Source organism: Aythya fuligula, chromosome Z, assembly GCF_009819795.1.
Source record: "Aythya fuligula isolate bAytFul2 chromosome Z, bAytFul2.pri, whole genome shotgun sequence".
Classification (NCBI taxonomy): Eukaryota; Metazoa; Chordata; class Aves; order Anseriformes; family Anatidae; genus Aythya; species Aythya fuligula.
The window spans coordinates 74,542,821-74,555,940 of record NC_045593.1 but is presented as its reverse complement, the minus strand read 5'-3'; the positions used below and the strand labels follow the sequence as shown (position 1 = coordinate 74,555,940).

Here is a 13,120-nt window from a genome sequence, read left to right as displayed (position 1 = left end):
CGTCCACGCAGGCGCCCTGCGGCAGGTGACGGGCCGCAGGTATCATTTGTCAGGAAGTGTTTGCAGTTCGCTCGCCCAGTATACCCAGTATATGGCCGTCACCTGACAGGAGACAGGGCTGTGGGCTGCAATCACCTGGAGCCTCTGTAACAGGCTGAGTCTTGCACCGGGTGACTCCAGGAGATGCAAATATTTAACAGGTCCCATTGTTTCCCGTAAGGGATGCTGTCATGCACGGTGATTGTGTCAGGCACCGAACAAATACGAAAGCAACTTTCTTCCCATTTTGCACGAAAGAATCCACACCGCAGGGACACCAGCCTGCGCGAGGCTCCCCTCTCCTCCTACCACCTCGCCTTCCCTGCCTTCTGGCTTTTAATTTCAGCTGCTTCTGTGCGTGGGGCCATAGTGTGTTGTGTGATGGAGACGCCCTTTGGACGCCTTAGCCCCTCAGCACCAGGTGGTGACCACAGGGCCTGGTGTAGCCCCCACAGGTGCCCCCTCAGCACCCCCGGTACCCCCTCAGCACCATGCCTGTGGCTTCCCCACGCCATGAGCAGCGTTTTGGGGGCAGGGGGAGCGCAGCCACGCACCCCACCGAGGTGGCTTCCCCCCTCCCCTGCGCGCCCCCACGCCAAGTGTGAGGAGCTGGACGTGGCGCGGGGGGACACGGCTCAGTGGGTGATGGTGGCAGCGGGGGGGCGTTGGGCTGGGCTGATTTTGGTGTTTTTATTCACAACTTTATTGATAAAACCGATTTTTAACGCGCAGCCACCCTCAGCGCAGAGGCGCTTTCTCCCCGCTCCACAGAGCCCTCACGGCGGGGCGGCAGCGGGGCGCGCACCGCGCATGCGCGCCCAGGCCGGCGAAGCGCAGGCGCCTGGCGCCGGCAGCGAGCTCCCCTCAGTGAGGGGGTGGAGGGGGAGGAGGCAGGAGGTGCCGCTCCGCCCGCCGCCCCGCCTCCCCCCCCGCTCCCGCTCCTAGCCCCATTCCCGGTCCCCAGCCCCCGTCCCCGCCCGGTCCCCGTCCCCCCAGCCCCCCTTCCCCGCTCCCCAGCCGGGACATGGGCGGCTGAGCCCCGAGGGGCGGCGTCCCTGAGGACGGGAGTGGGGTGGGGGGGGGGGGGTGCGGCTCCCTGCCGGCCTCGCCCCCTTCCCGGCCCGGCCCCGCCGCCGGCGGGGGCAGCGGGGAGGAGAGGCGGGGGCCGGCTCTCGGCGGGGCCGGGCCGGGCCGGGCCGAGGGGATATTGGCTCCGGCTACCCCGGCAGGTAGCGGAGGAAGGAGGAAGCGGACTGACGGACGGGCGGACAGACAGACAGACAGACAACAGGCGGCCGGCGTGTGGGTAACTTTCTACCTTCCCCCCCCCCCACAGTTTGGCTTTATTCCCCCCCCCCCACAGCGCGCCTCTCCTCGCTCGTAATTTAATTAATTCATTTATTTCACTCCTGCTGTGTGTGTGGCTGTTTAATTTAATTTAATTTAATTTAATTTATTTTTTTTTGCCTCTTCCTGCCCCCCCCCCCCCCCGCCCCCTTCCCGGGGGACCTGCCCCACTCCCGGGCCACCCGGGCGGCTCCGGAGCCTCCTCAGGGTGTCAGCGCTGCCCTCTGGCTCTTGCCTCCCTCCTTCCCTTCCCTCCCTCCCCTCCTTGCCTCCACCTGTGTGGATCTTACAGCCGAAGGGCTGCCCTGGCCCTGCTGACACATTTCCCCGTCCCAGGCAGCCAGCCGTGCTCCGCCAGCCGAAAGCTGAAGCCCTCCTCCTCCTCCTCCTTTCCCTTCCTCCCCCCCTTGTATTTATTTTCTGTCACAATTTCTCCTAAATGCACGAAAACCGCCGCTACAGGCGGTAAAACCTCGTGCAAGGTGTGCGATTAATTACCTCGAAGTTCGCGCTGTGCCTCGGTGGCTCGCAGGAGCCACGCTGCTCCTCGACACCTCTGGAGCACAGATCGGGCTCCTCAGCGCTCACAACTCTCACTGCACTTTCAGAACTATCTTTTTTTTTTTTTTTTTTTGTTTCCCCTTCTCCTCCCTTTCTGGTGACTCAAAAGCAGCTTCTCCGAAACTTCCCCGACGTCGCTCAGCGCCGCTGGAGTGCAAGCCTTCGGAAAGGGAGGCAGGTTGACGAGGGCGCTTGCGGTGTGGAGGCTGGTTAGTCAGGAAGAAAATGGTGCTGGGAGCTGCATGTGCCTTCTCAGGGAGATTCGTTCAAAAATACGAGTAACTTTGATGTGACCAGTGTCTTTTTTTCTTTTCACTTTTGCTGTGAAACTAGTTTTTGTTTGGAGATCTCCGAAAGGAAGTTAAGGGCGCTGACACTGAAGCAACAATGTCTTCCTTTCCAATGTGCAAAATATATTTATGAGTAACTTGTAATTTTTCTCATTTAATCCATTTTAGAATACAACACTTCTGGTTTCCCCTAGGCTGTGAAATCGCCAGCTAATCTTAAAGTCTGGTCCCTATAGTCTCCATAGTATCTTTCAATTAGTAAGACGGATTTCTTTTCCGCGCTTTTTTTCCCCATTATTTAATTATTTTTATGTGGCAATCAGTATTTCTGCTGAGAGAGGATGGATACAGGCTTACGCAGTGTGTGTGGTGCTCTGGAATACTGACGCTAGAGATGACTTACGGCTGGTGACATGTGGTTGTGTTTTGAGTAGAAATAGTTCATGGAAACAAACACAGCTCCTGAGTTGTACAGAGGTAACGTTGCAAAGCAGCACTAAGGTGCAACAGTAAACCTGCTTGCCAGTGAATAAGGCAAAGACAAGGCACCTGGTAAAGGGTGAATCAATGGGGTGTTTTTTAAGAAATTTTCTTCAGGGGATCTCTTTGGGTGTTTCAGGCATGATGTGGGTTTTTGGTGATAACTGCAAGTTCAAGTCTGCTGTGATTTCTGGGATACTGCCCCTGGTGCTTCAGGAGGGGCTGCGTTTTTGGGGTGGTTTGGGGGATGTAAGAGGGGTTGTTAGGAGATGCTAAGTACTTTCTGAGAATTGGACTTGATTGCAGGATGTCCAGACTGTTAGATGGATAAAGATACGCGCTGTTGAGAGGCATGGTGAAGTTAAATTGCCTTACATACCATGAATAATTGAAAGTAAAAACAGGTTAAAAGTTGTCATAATTCAGCTTGTATTTTTGTTGTTAAATGCTCTTCAAAATAAGAAGAGCAATAAAGTGAAATTACACTTCATTGGAGCCTTTGTGGAAATAATGTACACGGGTTAATTTGTTTCTGCGGGACACAGAGCCTGCCTTGGATCCAAAGCCTGCTGCGTTTAGTGAGAGTGAGAATACATTAAGTTAATAAAAGAGGAAACGTTTTAGGTTTGGATCAGGAGGCTTCTGTAGAAGGCTTGTAAAAATTTCACTGTTTTGTGGTAAAGCATTCAACTCTAATATTACTGGTTTTGGGGGAAAATGGGATTCAAGTTGAACTGATTTGAAGAAAATCAGGAGTGGTACAAACTGTGATTTTATGTTGGCTGTTGAAGATGGGCCTTGTGTGTACGCATATATGCTGTAAGAGAGAATAGTGACTTTCTTGCGGGTTGGTAAGGGGGAAAAAAATGAGAAACAACAGTAAACACAGCAGCTGAACATCCATTTGCAACCCAAATTCAGCCCCTCCACAGACGTGAGGGAATCTTCAGGTTTAGGAAGGATTCTGGGTTCTGCAGGGTGACATTCAGCCTCACAGAGGCACACTCCTGTCATTAGACCTAGGTTTCTGTCTCACAAGTCTTCGGGGTTTTTTATTACATATATGTGATAGCATTTATTTCTCCTGTGTTTCCCTACATACAATTGCTTCGTTGATGCCTGTTTCTAACCCACGTTGAGTTACATGCCTAGGAAAAACACCCGGCGTGTCCCTGGTAGGAATGAAAGCATCCCTCCTCCTGAGGTTGATGTTCCCTCAACAAACCGGCTTGCTAATAACGCCTGATATAATTGGAAATGTGAATCATCTGACATCAGAAACAAGAAAACAGCAAAACACAAATCACTCCCCTGATTTTCTTACCGGTTGTCAAGCGCTGATTTGTGCGATTTGGTCGATGGTCAAGAAAGCTCATCTGCTTGGGCCCCCCGTGGGGGGAGGCCGGCAGCGAGGCGTGCAGGGTCCTGCCGAGGAGCATTTATTGAGTCTCCTGCTGCACAGATGCTCTGCTAGCTGAATCACCTCTCGAGGTATTAAGCGATGAGCGCAAGTGTGTTTGGATTGACTTGCTTTCAGAGGATATCCTGATTAAATGCAGCGCGGTGTCAGAACGCGAGGGTGGGAGCTCTCCTGCCATGAAAGGACGCCTACAGCTGTTTTAGGGCGCAGCCTGTGACTCTGCTCTGTCGCAGAGTGCCACTTTTGCTTTCAGTTTTCCTGGTCCTGGCTGTCGTGTATCGTTTGTATTTTTAATTTTGTTACGTGTTGCGTAAGCTCTGTGTGTTTGAGGGACTTTTTTTTTTTTTATAGCTGCAGATGGAAATAGGGCTTGTCTTTCCAGGTGTGCGGATGCTCCTTTTACACATTTTCCACCCCGTGCTGCGAAGTGGGTAGGTGAAGAGCAAGGAGTGCTTCGACTGCTCTGCAGGCAGCACCCTGTCCTGCTCTTGCTGCTGCTCTGCTGAAGTTGTTCAGGCTCAGCAGGCTCACCAGGAGCGCGGCCCCATCCCCAGCGCTGCGTTTCTGCCCTCCCTCACCCTGACGGTGCTGCTGGTGGGGAATGGCACGACGGCTCCTCTGGCTGCAGCCTTAAATCAGCACAAACCGGCCAGGAAACCGCACCCTAAATTTCCGGTGAAAGCTGATGAAATGAGCGCTCGTGTGATTCAATAATCTAGCCATTATCTCTGCAATTAACTTTCTTAATCATACCGTGCTACAAATAATTCAGCTCGATGCCATTATTCATTAAACGACGCGGTGTGTTACGGTGGCACGTCAAGCTCAGGAGAAGACGTACCCTTTCTGAGCAGCGGGGGGGTTGAACTAACGCTTCCTTGCTTGCACTCTGCTCACACGATCGTGCAAGCATTTGGCCGGTGGTCCCACGTGGATCACGCTGTGTAAACAAAACATGGCCAGCTCTTCGGAGCTGCGTTGCCTCCCTCGTGGCAGGGAGGGTGATGGGTCAGGCAGAAATCAAATCTGGACTCGTCTTCCGGACTGGGACCAGAGAGGAGGCAGGGGTCACCCTTTCCTTATCGTCAGGTGGCATGGTGCCTGCGTGCGTGGTCGTGCTGCAGCAGGAGGTGCGATAACTTCCCCCTGCAATGAAGACAGGCCCCTGCAGACCTGTTCGGGGTACCTTGCAGAGGTCTGGTCAAGACCCTCGCTCCAGCTCGGAGCCTTGCTTTTTAGGTAACTCCCAGGCTTGCTAAAAATGTCTGTGGCCTTTTCCGTGGAGGATTCAAAGCACGTTTATACACTTATCAAGAGAGACATTTTTCCTCCTTTTGAGCACGTGGACTAAGCTTCATCTCATCATGAGACAACAGATCCCCGTATGCCTTCGAGCCTTTTAGCCAGAACGTTTTATACGCTGCAAGCATCTAGAATATTGTTTGCCAGTCAGCATGAAATGCGTGTTGCCACAGAGACCCAAAGACCACTGCAAATTAAACGAACCTCGTATCTGAGTCTCCTGGCTTGTAATATTGCCAGGTGACTTAGTTTAATTTGCAAATTACACATAATCCTTCTGGGTTTTGTTAGGTCTTATTTTCCTGCCTAGCGTTGCTTGCCTAGATGAGGATTTTCTTTCCAGTTCCATTTCTCCTGGACTTTTGGTTGTTCGTTTCCTCATTTTACTATCCACCACAGTGCATTTGTTTTCTGATTCTTTTCGTCACGTGCTTCTAGTTTCTCTTTCTGGCTTCATGTCTGCAGACAAGCTACTTGTTCAGATCTTGTGTTACCAGAGGAATAACTCCAACTTCACACCTCTTCTTTCCCCTCTCGTTTCAGTCGTGCTTTTTCCTAAAGCGCTGCCAATCTGGAATCTGTGATTTTTTTTTTGTTGTTGCCGTTGCTTGTTTTGTTTTGTTTTTAAGTTGCTCATTGCGCAGTATAATGCACTGGATGTGGTGGAAAGTGTTGTGTGAAACTTCCTGCGCAGAAACCTCTCGGTCTCAAAAGTTCACGACCCGTTACCTTTCCATTTGGCCTCTGGGTGCTAGCAGTCTTGTTTCCGTGTAATGAAACTTGGTAGATGTGCACAAAAAGTGCTTGCTTCTGAAACTGGTCAGTTTCAGAAAATTCGGAAGAGTACAAAGCACAGACATCCTTCATTTCTCGAGGCTTTTTTCCTTCCGTTTTAAAATGTTTTTCCTCTGGGCAACCAGGCAGCTATAGGGAAGGGGTATCAAAGTGTAACTAAAGGTGTACATGGCAAAAATGCATCGGCTGTACAGTCCTGTAGGTCAGTTTTAACACTACTTCAGCTCGTGCCCTGAAGGAAAGATCAGTGCGTGTAGGCATCACTTCCTGATAGACAAAATAAGCTATATGCAGTTCTTGATTTTTTTTTTTTAATGTTCCTTTTTTTTTTTTCCAGTTGAAAACCAGCAGCTCTCTGTTGCTTCAGAAACTGAGTTGTCTTAACTATCATTAGTCTGTAAGTGTTAAATAGACTGGTTAATGAAATCTGTTCATATATAACTTGCTTTTCTTTTTTGTACGTGTGTATAGCCCTGCTTTATCCAGTAACACATTTTCCAATTTATTGAAAGAGCCTTCGTTTGTACAATAGTTCTTCCAGCCTGCCCACCAAAAACCTAATGAAGTGAAATTAAGTACCTTATCAATGCAAAGGTAGCTTGACAGTAACTCCTCATTGCTAATTCTTATCTGCAGAATCCCATAAAATATTTTCTGCAAGGAAATTGGATGGCTAATGGCATTTTTTTGGCTTTCACTATCATGTAAGACGTCTCAAGTGTTTGTGTGCATTTGTGTGTGTAAATATGGTGAGTGCTGTAGAATCACCAAGGAACAAGACCGTGATTCCTTAGGAATTACTGTTTTTTGTGAACTTTACTTCACATGGGTCTTATCTGTGTTTTTTTTTTTGTTTTTTGTTTTGGTATGAAACAGGTATTTTCAGTGCACGCCTGTGGCAAGCGTAGCTTGGCGTGCTGTGAACAATGCTGTCTTGGAGGAACTCTAGTTGCTGTTTTGCTACCGTAAAAAATAGGGAGAGGGACTCATAACATGTTGGAAGAAAAAAAAAAAAGTCCAAGAGTTCTCAAAATACGCAATCCAAAGCTGTCTGGGATAATGAGTGTTAATAACTTGGTATTTAACCAGAGCATTCTGATTTAAGTCTGTAGACCACCTAAAGATGGTAATTCATTTAATTACCAGTATTTTATAAAGCACCTGGAATGTTAACAGGATCTGTGGATTTAAATATTTATAAAATTCAGGAATAGATTTTCTTCTCAGGATGAGGTTTCTACCGTAGTTGTTGTGTGTTTGTCAGCAAAAGAGCAGGGTTAAAATGTCAAACACAAAACCAACCAAACCCAAAAGCTGCTTAACAGTAAGATAACTGCAATGTTATAGCTGAATCACTTCACGTTATACTTTGATCAGGGAAAATGCTTTTGCTAACACCCTTGTGTGTTCTGTTCAGAGTCTGAAGAAACGAGGACTGTTGCAGAACGTGGCATTGTGAGGGAAAGCTGAAAGGAAAGCCACATTGCCTGTGAACGGTGATGTGTAAGGGAGGGGATGAGAGGAGAAGAGCTTGCCCCTACGTACTGAAAATGTGCCAGCATTCATTGAAACAAAAGATACAGGCATATGGCTGGGAAGAATGTACACAAGAATAAGGGTATATTAACTCTGTGCTCTCTCCTCAGTCTCTAGATAGTCTGAGATGATTATTTGTATTTAATTAGCATGTTAATACCAAAGCTTTATTCTAAGAGTGATTGTCCTATTACTAATTGTCCCAACAGGTGAAGCAGAGTTGGGCTGAGGAGTACAGGCCAGTGCATGAGAAAGTGTCACGCAGTGAGAAATGATGAGGAAGTGGGGAGGAAACAAGGCACAGACCAGACAGAAAGGACAAGAACTGCAGGTATCATAGGTGTGACTGTGTTTTTCTTGCATACAACACTACTCGCCTAGAAAATCTTGAGCAATAACTGAAAAATCATCTTGTGGATAGCAGTCTTTTACTCCATTGTTAATCCTGATGCAAATCTTTCATCTATTAGGACAAGAACTTACAAAATACTTAATGTATGTGATGTATATCATGCAGACTTTATTACTTTCCAACCACTTGATTTCAAGTGTGCAACTCTTAAAGCTTTTAGGTCCTAAAATTATGTGATTGTTTGAGAATATGAATTTTTCATTAAAAAATAATTTAAAATCATTCAGATTTCATGAAAAAAATGTGTTTTCTTGTGGAGAGAAGCTTAAAATGTGAATCCAATTAAACATTGAAAAGACAAACAATACAAAATATGTATCTTTAGAGTGCAGCAGTTGAGAGTAGGATTTTTTTTTTTCTTGGATGCTTTTTAAGGCACTAAGGTATGTAGTCACAAAAAGTAATTTCATGCTTTTAAATTGAGTGATCACTTCAAGGACAAATCTTTTTGGTAGCTTCACATGAAATAATAGTGGATGTTAGCTGCATTGGAAGGGAATTATTTTTTTCCCCAAATATGTCTTTCCTCAGCTAAGTTATGTATGTTATTTAGTTTTGTAGAACAGGAGTAGGAACAAAAGTGGATGTCTTGCATCCTACAAGGTAAAACTGCTGATAAATGCTGCATCCTGGAATCCCCTTCTTGCATTTTTTTTTCTGTTTTCAGGAGGAACTAGGTTTAAAAATGAATTGTAAAAAGAGTGTGCTTTATATAGAAATTTTGTAGAAGCTTTTTCTGGTTGTTTTTTTTTGTGATCCTGCCAGTAGTGTTTTCCTTTCTCTCCATACTGCGTGTTGTTAGACTAATTCCTTTGCAAAAGAAAAAAAAAATCCACAGCTCATGCTTTATGACCATGTTTTTCTTTTTCCACTTTAGCCTATTTGCCATTATCTTTGCAATAGTTTGCTCTCTTAACATCTTCCATTTTCTCTCTTCAGTGTTTTCATACAGGTTTGTAACAGATCTTATAGCAGTTGATTTAAAGGTTGGAATCATATTCTATCTTATATCATATATTCTTATATTCTATTCTGTACACCTGTTCCCTCTTTTATTGTCGAATCACGGAATGGTTTGGGTTGGAAAGGACCTTAAAGATCATCTAGTTCCAACCCCCTGCCATGGGAACAGAGCACATCCTATTTTTGCTCATGTGATACTCGAAGTCATAAGCCTCATGTTTTGTTTTGTTTGGTGTATTTCCTTCTGAATTTTAACCTTTAATAATAATATAAACTGGATTGTCAAGTAATGACACTTCGGTACTTCGGAATTCCATGTCAAGGTTTTTTTTCTAACCAGGCTGAAAACAGCTTACTGGTGACTTAAGTAGGTTACTGGAGTTTTACCTCATGTAAACATCTTACGACTTGTACATAATAAAGTGCAGCAAAACTATACATGATGTGACATTACACAGATATATTTGTGACTGAAAATTCTGAAGCGTAAGGCAAGTGACTTTATTATTGTACAGGATTTCATTCTACGCCGTGTTTGTGTATGGATGTGCCCGCAATTGCTTATGTAGAATTAGGATGAAAATTTTAGTACAGATTGTGTTGTGTTCTCTTTGTTTTTTGAGAAAGAAATATGTTTGAAAGGAGCATACTGAAGTAATTTTCTCTTGAAATAGAAAGCCTGTGTTACCTTGTCAGGAAAAGCTTAATTTTCATCTTTGCATATTTAAATGTTAAGCTAAGTAGGAGGCATAGATGTTTATCTTTATTGCTAGTAAAGTTTGTATTTAAACCATCAGAAAACAACATTACTGAAAATTACAAGCTGGTGATAGTGCCACAAAGAAGAGATGATGTGGTGTTTTTTTTTTTTTTTTTTGACACACAGCAGGTGCTCTGCTTCTGTGTTGTGATGCCTGTTTGGTCCCTGCGGCATCCAAAGCTGTGTACAGATTCTTGTTCTTCTGGATGAGTTCAAAGCCATCATACCATGTGAATATACTCCATACTTTAAAAATAAAAACGCGTCTTCTAGATTCTTTTAAAAACTTATCTCACTAATTTTACAGCTCTTTATAATTACATGTTCAAGGTTGCCCTTGCTGATAGTTTATTTTACTGCTTTGCTCTCCTTGATCCATTGCAAGTGCCTCAAGCAGTCTGAACATTATGCTTAAGAGGAAAGAACCTAGAGGAAAATATTATTTCCCTAGATTCTTGCACTGCAGTATACCGTAAGTGAAAGGTTTGTGACCTTATAGCATCCTGACTTGTGGAGTCTGGTCATGAAGTCTGTTTGGAACTTAATTTAATTATCCTATTGCCCATTGTAACAAATCTGTATCTTACTTTAAAATCTGAAGCAGTCAGTCTTTAGTGGGGCAGTAGTCTGTACATCCAGATGCAGATTTAGTGTTCCTGAAGACTCTTTTCTCTTTATTTCTGAAGGAAACATGGTCATAAAAGTCTGTGGAGCATCACATTACTGTTCTGTTCAGGTGAACAGTAGTAAACTGTTACACTGATACCTACATCTGACTCACGCCAAGTTCTTCTGGGAACTCCTGTAATAAAGTAGGTTGTAAGGCATTTCTACACCATGTCCTCATTCAGGTGTGGACTTCTTTCTGGCTGACATGGCAGAAGGCTGTGCTGCCATTCAGCGAGACCTGGACAGGCAGGAGAGACAGGCAGGAGGAAACCAAATGAGGTTTAATAAGAGCAAGTGTGGAGTCCTGCACCTGGGAAGAGCAAATGCATGTATCAGTACAGGCTGGGGGACGACCTGCTGGAGAGGAGCTCTGAGGAGAAGGACCTGGGGGTCCTGGTGGATGACAGGTTGGCCATGAGCCAGCACTGAGATCCTTGTGGCCAAGAGGGCCAATGGGATCCTGGCGTGCATGAAAAGGAGCGTGGCCAGCAGGTCAAGGGAGGTGATCCTCCCCCTCTACTCTGCCCTGCTCAGGCCTCACCTGGAGTACTGTGTCCAGTTCTGGGCTCCCTGGTACAAGAAAGACAGGAAAGAAAAGACTGTGGAGGGCCACACAGCTGATAAGGGGCCTGGAGCATCTTCCCTATGAGGAAAGGCTGAGAAACCTGGGTCTGTTCAGCCTGGAGAAAAGAAGACTGAGAGGGATTTCCTCAGTGTATATAAATATCTGAGGTGTGGGAGACAGAGGGATTTGGCCAACCTCTTTTCAGTGGTTTGTGGGGACAGGACAAGGGGCAATGGCCACAAGATGGAGCCCAGGCAGTTCCGCACCAGCATGCCAAAGAACCTCTTCACGGGGAGGGTGATGGAGCACTGGGACAGGCTGCCCAGGGAGTTGTGGAGTCTCCTTCTCTGGAGATATTCAAGGCCCGTCTGGACGCCTCCCTGGGCAGCCTGCTCTAAGGAACCTGCTTTGGCAGGGGGGTTGGACCTGATGATCTCTCCAGGTCCCTTCCAACCCCTACAATTCTGTGATTCTGTGATTCCATGATGTTTAAATGGTGTAATTTATAACTTTTCTCTTTTTCCGCTCTTGCATTTGTGCAAGCTTGGTGGGCCTTACATTTTAGTATGCTTATTTCACAGACTCTAGAATCATTGGTATTAGTGATGCTTGTTTAGCAGTTCTCCTACTGTACAACCCAGTTACCTTATTGTTTTGATGGAGTAACAGGTGTGTTCTTGTCTTTATGTGGGAAGGCAGCTCAAGAAATTTGAGATGTTCACTCTGAAATGAATGTTGTTCAGTTTTAAGTGTGCGTAGGCTATACTGGTGCACTGGGAAAGGCAAAAGCTTGAACTTGGAAGATGTAAGTTGTTCTGAGCTTCAGATTAGTCATTTTCAAATGGACATACTCCATTATAATTGCTAATAAATTACTCTTAAAATGGAAATGAAGTGCACAACATTTATTTTATCATATAAATTAAATCTGTCAGGGAGCAGAGAGGAAACTTGTATAAAAAACTGATCTGCAGATCACTTCATTACCTTCATTACGTTAATAGTTTTGGGACTCCTTCACTTTGATTGGGTGTTGAGTTGTTTGGACCCTCTTCTGCTTCTGATGTGTTTTCTTACATCCCCAATACCAGCTAATAATGATTTTTAAAAGAGTCATGAATCACTTCCTGAGACTGTGCAATGCTGCTCTCTGTAGAGTTCAGAAAATAGTAAGTAGTATTTCTTTGCTTGCCTTCAGGTCAGTAACACTGGTAGAGCACTACACTGAATTCTGCCCACTCTGCTAGGAGCAAATTGATATGTTGGTATGTTGAAAGTTGATATGCTCCTAGTTTACTTTGCATTTCATAGTATTTAAACAATCCTTTTACAGCAGTTCAGGAATCAGCAGGAAACAGCCAAGCATGTCATACTATTGAAGGCCACAAAAAGTAAAATGAAAATTAAGCTTGACTGCCTTCTCGCACTAGGTGTGAGAGGACTGGGAAGGGGAGGTCGTGGTAATAACATATTAATCCAGTCCTGGTGTGGTGTAGGTTTTGTCATGTCTGTGCCACAAGTCGTGGAATAAAAGGCAAATTATTATTTCTCTTACAGAAGTGGAAACAAATGAAATGGTTCTGTAGAATAACCTACTGTTTTCCTGCTCCCACACTTACACAACTTTGCAGACCTTAACGGGTAGTGAATTCTGTGTTTGCATCATAATATAAAGCACAGGTATATACTGTGTTGTATTTCCAGCTTTAGCACACCTTGAAAACGTAAGTTTCTGTTTAAACTGTCAGGTAACCTTGTCCAGGAGCACTGGGGATTATGAAATTCTTGTGTTAGTAGTCTAATGTAGAGCTCTCTTAATTTGAGCTCAAAATAACATGGTAAATCTATTTTACTTGATATTTTGACTTACTTGGGAAGCTATACAGTTCTCTGAAAACCTCTGACTCTTTTCGTGTGCATTAATGTTTGAGCTCGGGACAGAGTCCCCTGGGTTGTTGTGTGGGATATCCTTTCTGTGGGG

At 45.3% G+C, this 13,120-nt stretch overlaps 1 protein-coding gene across 1 annotated transcript in view; it reads left to right on the top strand.

Moving 5' to 3' along the window:
- The first annotated feature begins 1,232 nt into the window (after positions 1-1,232).
- The window catches only part of PTBP3 (polypyrimidine tract binding protein 3), a 65,019-nt gene continuing 53,131 nt past the window's right edge, over positions 1,233-13,120 (top strand). The window contains exons 1-2 of the mRNA XM_032206725.1: positions 1,233-1,341; positions 7,980-8,101. Of these exons, the coding sequence (XP_032062616.1) occupies positions 8,042-8,101 (60 nt within the window). The 5' untranslated portion in view covers positions 1,233-1,341; positions 7,980-8,041. The remainder of the gene's footprint in view (positions 1,342-7,979; positions 8,102-13,120) is intronic.